Raw genomic sequence first — 8,750 nt, 5'->3', positions numbered from 1 at the left:
GAAAGGGCTTGTGTCGCTGAAGTTTCATCGGAAATAAATTAGACGGTAAATTAACAAACCAAGAGAGACGTAACACTATATTGTAAGTATGGAAAATGGAAACATTATAAAGTTAGAGCAATCGCCCAGAGTCCCCGATTTGAATATGATTTATCAAGGTTAATTTTCAACTACAATTAGGGAAGTTAAACAGTGTGAACATTTTTGTCCTAACAGACCTAAAGTACTTGTTTGAAATTAAGCACAAAACTACACCACGTGCTATCTGAGCTCTGCACACCACGGGCCACGAGTAATGAAAACTTTTTTCTAGCGTTGTGAGTCTGCTACTGAGGGACAATCCAAAGTGAAAATTTAAAATGTGATGTTTGAGAATGAAATTTAAACACTGCCCCTTCTAAATTTTGACTTCTTTATACAACTTACTGTTTCATTGTCACAAAGAAACTTTCATATTCATTTAAAAATTCAATCGCGTGTTGAATTAGCGAGTTTGTTAGTAAGTTTCTTACTTCCAGCCAGTTAGTCATTTAGGTCAGTTAAAAACCGTCAGAGCAGTACCAATTAGCATGGACTGAGAAACCTAGTGTTTAACGTGCCCGCTCTGTGAATCCAAGGGTTTGTGGTTTACGTCACGTTACCACAAAAATGTGCTCTGACTTTGGGGCTGTGGGTGCACTATATGAGTGGCGGTGAAATTCCATTATTCAGTCATACAAGAGTAGTCCATAAAGATAATGGTGGAGGTTGTTGATTAGTTGTCTTTCCTCTAGTCCAAGGGGTTCTCAAATGATTTTTCTCAGTCCCAGACTCCACTTTTGTGACTGAATATTCAAGAACACCCTATTTGTCAGGTAACTAAAAACTAAAAAAGAATAACTACCATGGTATAAAAACGCTAGTACAATAACACAATGCTACACATACAATTTATTTTTCAATTATTCGATAACTTTGAAACATTCAATACCAAAACATGTAAAATGGAAAGAAAAAGAAGGGTTCTGAGTAGTCTAGAATCTGAGGTTGTGTGCTTTACGTCCAATTGGCGTCATTTGGGATTGTGGGTACAATCTAATACTGACAGTCATACCGTACTATTTCGTCAGACAAAACTAGCACAAGTGTTAGTGGTGAATGATGTTTACTAATTGTCTTACCTCTAGTCTATAAGTCCAAAATTAGGATGGCTATGCGGAGATGGCCTTCGTGTGGCTTTTTGAGAAGAAACTAAACTAATTATCATAGTATTTTAAATCGATATCTTACTTCGTTAATTCACCTATCATATGATTAGAAACCTGTTTAGTCTCTGTATTCACCTTATTTTAGGTTTATTGAGAATGATTGAAACTGAAAAAAATTACTGTTGAAAACAAATATCATTATCGTTAAGATAAAAGCGATACTCAGTAATTTCATTTTAACAAGCTCTTAAAATTACACTACGATCTTACCTTGGAATTTTGTAGAAAAATCAAGGACATCAAAGAAACACAAACTTGGCCCAACACCGACAAAATGATGATTATGAAACGAAATTCTAAAAGTAGGGAGTTGAAACAGAATGTCAATTAAAGATACAATGGAAACAGGCGTTTTAGAAAACAGTAACTATCTAGAGAGAATTAAGTATATAAAACTTCAGGTCTGGCATGCGATAAAGGACATAAAATCGAATTAGAAAGTTTTCTAATGTTTTTATCGTTTATTTATAAGGTTTCTTAATTCAGTAATATGTAAAATGTGTTGTAGAGTTTATATTCCTTGATAAACATGATACATAACATACAAGTTTTCATTTATTGCCTGTTTTATAGATTGTTCACTTTCACACCTTTGCTTACTTCATCAACACACAATGATAAAAATGTCGTTCTTTTATATGATTAATAGTTATCAGCAAACTAAGTTCGAAAACTTTGATAAGTGACAGTTTTCTTAAACTGAGACGTAATAATCAAACCCACAACCCATATGAGAGTATATGGAAAGTAATGAGCTTTAGCGATACAAATGTTCAGTGTGTTACCTTTGATCAGCTATGTGCATTGTTGTCGGTGCTATAGTTCGCCACTTTGCGTGTACACCCATAGGGAGCGTGTTTTCTGCTCTGCAGTCGTTGGACAACAAAAAACATTTATGTTGCTATTGTTCACCTCTCTTTCCTTGTACTCCCATAAGGAGAAAATTCTTTTATATAATCCTGATATTCATGCTGGATGGAATATTTGATTCTTGTTAAGCGCAAAGCTACACACTTAGCTATCGGTGTTCTGCCCACTGTAGTACCGAAATCCGATTTTTAGCGATATAAGCCCACACATTAACTGCTCAGCCAATGGGGCCAGGTTTGACTGAAATGAGCTAAATAATTCGTAAAATAAAGTTAATGATGAAAGCAGAATATCAGAACTACTATATATTTACCTGTATTATCAAGGAAGTCATCCATTAGCCCCATTACTTGAAGCACAATAGTTGATATCATCCCTATCTGTGGAAACAAAATACTAAATGTAATGATACATCTTCCATCAAAACATACGCTACATCCATGTAAACTAAAACATCTGACAGTAAGATGGGCATTTTATATTTATAACTCACAGAGTAAGCACAATAAATAATTATTAAGTAATTTTAAAATAAAAACTTACTGAAAATTTGGTCTTTCAATGAATGGCTTACACGTTGTTTGTGTATGATTTGACACTTACATGTTTAAGAGTATAACATTTTTGTAACATTGTTTAATAGACAAACACAAAGAGATATGGTTATTATTATTTTTGGTGACTGATTTTTTTCGGTATCTTCTTACGTTTTTGGTTATCTTAATTTTCTTGCAGCTACAACTAACCTTTTAATTTAATAAAGAACGAGGTAAGGATATTCTCGCTGCTTCTAAATTCGCAAGTCAACCAGTCAACAGGTAAAGAAAAGTCAATAATGTTCCCTCATAAATATAAAGCTGTAAATTATATAAATGGTAAGTTTAACCTGATTGTTCTCAGGTTTTAGAAGTATGTCTTTCCAAACATAAATTAATTAGTGTTTGATTATCAAGGCTCAGTAACGCCCCCAGTGGCACAGCGGCAGGTCTGCGGACTTATAACACCTGAAACCGGGTTTCGATACTCGTGGTGGGTACAGCTCAGATAGCCTATTGTGTTGCTTAACTAGAAACCAAAAATCTTAAGGAACTGTTCTAACTTAAATCTAAATTCCCATTGAAGTTAACAAACTGCAGTTATAAACAATACTTTACATGAATAGGAAAATGAGGATGCAGTAGCAGCTGTCTTTTTCTTTTCTCACGATTTGTGGCTATATACACGTATATCATTTTACGCCATGTTGAGCAGTGCATAGTATAGAATTAGGATATCCTTGCTAACAATTCAGGGGTTAATTTTCAATTGTAGAACGTAACGTTAACTCAAAAACAACACCGTAAACCAGGTGAAAAGAGCTAGGGGAACAGCATTACCCTCTACAATGTTAACAGAATATATCTCGACTTTTATTTATTAAGATTTAAACATATTTCAGCCTTTTAAGAAACATATATATACATACAGAAGAATACTAAACGTATATATAAAATATATACATACATAAATATATATACCTTTTTTGTACAATTTACATTAGGTTTTACGTTTAGATCTACCTATTTGAGTCATACATAACAAACAGATTTTAAGAAAAACAGCTATTACACTGAAAACGTTATCGCTTTTTTCCTGGCCAGCGGTGATTCAACGGTAAGTTTACAGACTTAAAATGCTGAGACCCGGGGTTCGAGTCCCCGCATGGATAAAATGTAGATAGTTCATTGTGCACCTTTACATTAAGGCAGAAGTAACAACAGCGAATATATTTTACGAAACTGAGCCCGGTGATTTAGCCGGTCACACACAAAAAAAAAACAAAAACGGATTTCTGTACTCGCGGTGAGCAGAGCGTAAATAGCTTTGTTCCTAATAACAAACAAACAAATAAATATAAAAAACGATATTTGAAAATTCACATACCACACAATTTTGAATGTGATTTTGTTTGGCTGCTTCAAAATTTCGAGCAAAGCTGTCTGCATACAAAAAGATAAGTTAGTCAAACGCACCGGTAACAAAAAATGTCAGGTGGTCAAATTAGTCCGAGAATATTATATCCCTCACTCATCATGTGACTGATGGTGTCACTGCAACAAGCCATATCCCTCACTGATCGTGTGACCTATGGTGTCACTGCAACAAGCCATATCCCTCACTGATCGTGTGACTGATGGTGTCACTGCAACAAGCCAGGTGTCATTTATACCGTTCACAACAGTTTAAAATCGCACTTTACATTAATGTTGGTTACATTTTCTGTATTTCGTCTCTAGTTGCTACAACAATAGTCAAAAAGTAGATTACTAGTTTTGTTTTAAAACTTGAACGATTGGGCAAATAATGAGTCACCTATTACAAAAAAAAAAAGTGAGTTAAGTTAAAACCGGGACATTCTTCGGGACACCGGGACAGCGAGGTATGGTCACCGAGCTCTTTGGCTACGGTTGTCTGACCGAATAGTATAATTCGACTCTCACTCTTTAACGCACTCACGGCTCCTAAGTGTGGAGTGAGTTTGTGCTACAGTAGTTCGCGAACCACGAATCCTCGGATTCACTGTCTTGGCACGCTTACCATTAAGCCACGCCCGACCCATTTAATATAAATATAAGACTACCTTTTTAGTTATTTTGCATCCTGGCAGGTAAGGAATAATATGTACATAGTTAATTTTAGCCCATGTCTAATCCAAAAGAATTAGGTTTACATTTTTCATGTACTTACACTATATAAAACACCAACAGCTATGCTTCCTTTGGTTCCAGCTGCTACCTCGGAAAATACATTAGCACAAAGTGCAAAAAGAAACATTATAAATTAATTATTACTCTTATTAAATTATTCAAACATTGAAGATCTAGTCCTTTAATATTCTGTCTCTTCTGTTCCTTTCTATATTTTTAATAAACTTTGAATATTTAATTTCACGCTAACCATTCAAACACACTTGCATCAGAACTTCTGAGTAAAAAAAGATGTTGCAAATGCGTGCGCCAAAGCTAAGATGCAACAACATTAACTAAATGGGTTATCAGCTCAGTCTTTATATGTGGAGAGTCAAGGCGGTCACTTCTGACCGGGTCGAAGCGGTTCTCTGGAACGACACCATCATTTCGTGACACGTCAGATATCTCCTTAATGATAAACGTTATCTTACTGTGTAACATTCAATATAATGGATCTACCTCTTTCAATATACCATTTTTAAAACCCACGCATTACAGCTGTAATAAACATAAAATCGGCTATTTATGATAGAATCTTTTATTTAGGAATTTTTTATATCTTCTTTGCAAGTATTTGTTTAGAAAAGAAAAAATACTGCATGAAAATTGCAACACGTAAGTACAATTTTGAAAATTCATTTCTGAGATAAAAAAGAAAGTAGGTTAAGGGATTCTCCCTGTTGTCTTCTTGATTGACTAGGCCAAGAGATCACTGTGTTGGCCATAACTACTTCAGCTGTCGACTGAAGAGGTAACAAAAGACACCATAAGTAGTTTATGCTGATTAGAAAAAAACAAACAAAACTCTTGTTTGTCTTAGTTGATTCACTTGTGTATTGAGAACGGATCTTTCTGTTTCATCATACTTATGATGTCCTTATTTCCATCCGTGATGTTTTTCTTCTGTTTCATCTAGTTCTATATTATTTCATCATTAAACTAAACTCCATTTTAAGAAAATAACAACTGATAAAGGCGAGCTTTATTGCTCGTTCTTTCACATTTTCTTGATAACGATAATATGTGTCTAAAAATGAAAATTAACATTTTTATGTATAAGATATAAAATTATTACACATATGGCATGTCTGCATTATCAATGCCCCCAATGGCTCAGCACTAAGTCTGCAGGTATATTTAGTTCCTAAATCGACATAACACATATATATATGTAGAACTTGCATGTATTGATTTTAGCCTGCAAAATTTAGAAAACAAATATTATTATTGTTTACTTTTACTTGTTATAACTCACTAATTACGTAATTAACAAAAAAGTGACCCGATAATGGTAATAAAAGACTGTAGCAGTTACTTACCTTTCTAATTTAATAAGTTTTAGCTTTACTGTATTTATAAAATGGCAAAAATTATTGTTTAAAGTGATTCCAGCTGATCCTAAATCTGCGTTTCTTTGTGATATATATGATATTTACATATCAAACAAATAAATAAATAATATATACATATATATATATATTGCTAAGCTGTCAAAATCGAAAATTTTTGTTTTATTTTTAACAACAAAAACTCCCAGCACACAAAGTTCTTAAAGTTTTATCAACTCACATTGTCAAGAGCACCCTGCCGTTTATATATATATGCACGAATGTGTATGTATGTACATGGTAATTCAAAAGTAACAGGACTAGACAACATATGTAGAAGAAGAAATGTATTTCCTAACAACAAATGCTATCCAAATAATACGCTAGAAACACAAATTTTAATCAGAATGGGTATCTACATTGTGTTCTACACAGACTAACTCAAAATTTGAATTGTATGCTCTTACTTCATCATGGGAATTGCTTCTGCTTTCGCTTTTCAACTGATTGAAGATAAAAATTATTGCATTTTTGTTGCAATACTATTCTATTATTTATGGCTACTATGTATTTATTTTTTCATATCGCTTTCTTACTATCACTGAAGTTTGCGCATCAGATAACAGAATCACAAAGATATACAATGAAAGCAATTCTGCCTTCATAGTGGTAAAAAAACGTTTAGTGATAAGTTTTACTATTAATAGTTACTGAAACTTCCACTAGGTTCATTTGTTAATTCTTGGAAATGAACGATAGAAACGCTTGTTGTCAAGCTACCTTTGTACCAAGGCGTTTCTTGAACGTTTGTATGTGTAAACGTAACGCATTGTAGTGCAACAGTTAATAATATAGAATAGTGTGGTTATCATAGTGGTTCAACAATACTTTGTAGATTTTGTTCTCTGATATCTATTTTATTTATATGAAGAATGTCGGAAAACGGCAGATCATAAACACCTCAAGCATTGTAATGAGTGAATTTTACTACACAAATTCAGTCTGAAGTGTTTCCCAGAATACAGGAATCTGAAGCAGTTGGAAGGAAGTCACTCTTGTAAACCTTGTCGAAGACTTTTTGTCCTCCCCACAATATTCATTAATCATTTTCAGAGAAAATTCCAGTTATAACTTCATCAGTAAACAGTAGCTCAAAAATAATAAAATTATATTGCACATGTTATATAAGAATATCTGCTTTGTCTTTACTGCTGAATTTATAATGACACCGGCTGATGATTAATAGATTGTATTCTATTCCTAGCATGAATTATTGGGTTATGATTGGTCGAAAGAACATCAAATGGTATGAAACACTTAACATGTTTCCTTGAAAAGCCGGTCAATAACAGTGTCTCCTGGTTAGCAAGGGCGTTTACATGCATTTCGACGTCGCAGCAGAACTTTGCAGACGACAGTTTTTTGCAGCACAGTAAAAACACGTTGATTCATTTAGGCCTAATTACAAACAATTTGCTCAAACACGGAAAATAAATGTGGATGTATGGCGTAAGATTTCAGTTACTCACAGATGATGGGTTAAATAGTTTAATTGCAAAAAAAGAAAAGGACAGTGAGAGTATTAAAAACATAATCAGAGGAGCTGTAAAAGTTTATGAGGAATAAAGCACTGCACGGAGGGTAAATGTGGATAATAGCATTGCACATCCCGCCAGCATTTTACTGTTTTCTAAGTAAATCTTATATTGTAGTTAGATAGGTGACTTTTTATGCGTTTATAATAATTTGTAAATGCGTGAAGCTACAATCTTTTTTTTTTCATGATCTGATATTCAGTGATAAATTTGTTGAATTAATGTGATCGAATTCTCAATTAAGTTAATATTTTCTCATATGAATATTGTAATTATCTACAAAATGGGCGTATGCCCTTCCTAATATGTTACCAGTAGTTACATGTACTAGCAGAGACGCCGCCGTACGGGCGGCTGTTTGTGCTAGTAATTGCCAATCGTAATATTCATACCTCATTGAAAAAAAATTAGAAAAAGTGGACATTCTCTAAAAATGAATTTTTTAAAGAGAAATACTGCACGGGGAAAGTGTTCGGATTGTGCTCTTTAGTAATACGCAACTCATTGCATCAAAATGATTCAATGTACAGAACTCAAAATTTTCATACATTTTACTGATATAAACTGTAATGTTTGTATATATTAAAAGACTGTTTATTGAAAAAAATATTAGATTTTAAGAACTCCAGTTTCTTAGTACTGCCTTTATAAATTACATCAATAAAGATATAATCAAACCCTCACGTACAATCCTAGTGAAAGTCGTATTCTTGTTATGAGGAAAATATTTTTGTTGAAAATTGTGTTATATTATAAAGAAATTGTTGTTGCAAATAACAGAGTAATTATTCTAATTGTCTGAGTTTTGAATATACCCAGAGTGTGAAATTTTTATTTGTTTTGTTATTCGATAGATGGCGCAGGAACTTTGGTTATGCACATAGATACTGACATACACGTTACGTCCATTATAGTAAGATAGGCGAAAAGGCTTACGAGTTGAAATTGCATATATTGAGATCCTGGAGCAGTGATAATAAT

The 8,750-nt window shown here is 33.4% G+C and overlaps 1 protein-coding gene across 1 annotated transcript in view; it reads right to left on the bottom strand.

Annotated features, from left to right (window-relative positions):
- The window catches only part of LOC111087158, a 10,560-nt gene extending 6,480 nt beyond the window's left edge, over nt 1-4,080 (bottom strand). The window contains exons 1-3 of the mRNA XM_022392825.1: nt 4,041-4,080; nt 2,431-2,497; nt 1,458-1,543 (exon numbers count right to left, since the gene is read on the bottom strand). Of these exons, the coding sequence (XP_022248533.1) occupies nt 1,458-1,543; nt 2,431-2,491 (147 nt within the window). The 5' untranslated portion in view covers nt 2,492-2,497; nt 4,041-4,080. The remainder of the gene's footprint in view (nt 1-1,457; nt 1,544-2,430; nt 2,498-4,040) is intronic.
- Nucleotides 4,081-8,750: the final 4,670 nt, after the last annotated feature.

The sequence above is a fragment of the Limulus polyphemus genome, unplaced genomic scaffold (genome assembly GCF_000517525.1).
Source record: "Limulus polyphemus unplaced genomic scaffold, Limulus_polyphemus-2.1.2 Scaffold1809, whole genome shotgun sequence".
Lineage (NCBI taxonomy): Eukaryota > Metazoa > Arthropoda > Merostomata > Xiphosura > Limulidae > Limulus > Limulus polyphemus.
Note: the sequence above shows the minus strand (reverse complement) of the source record. Positions and strands in the feature narration are given on the sequence as shown.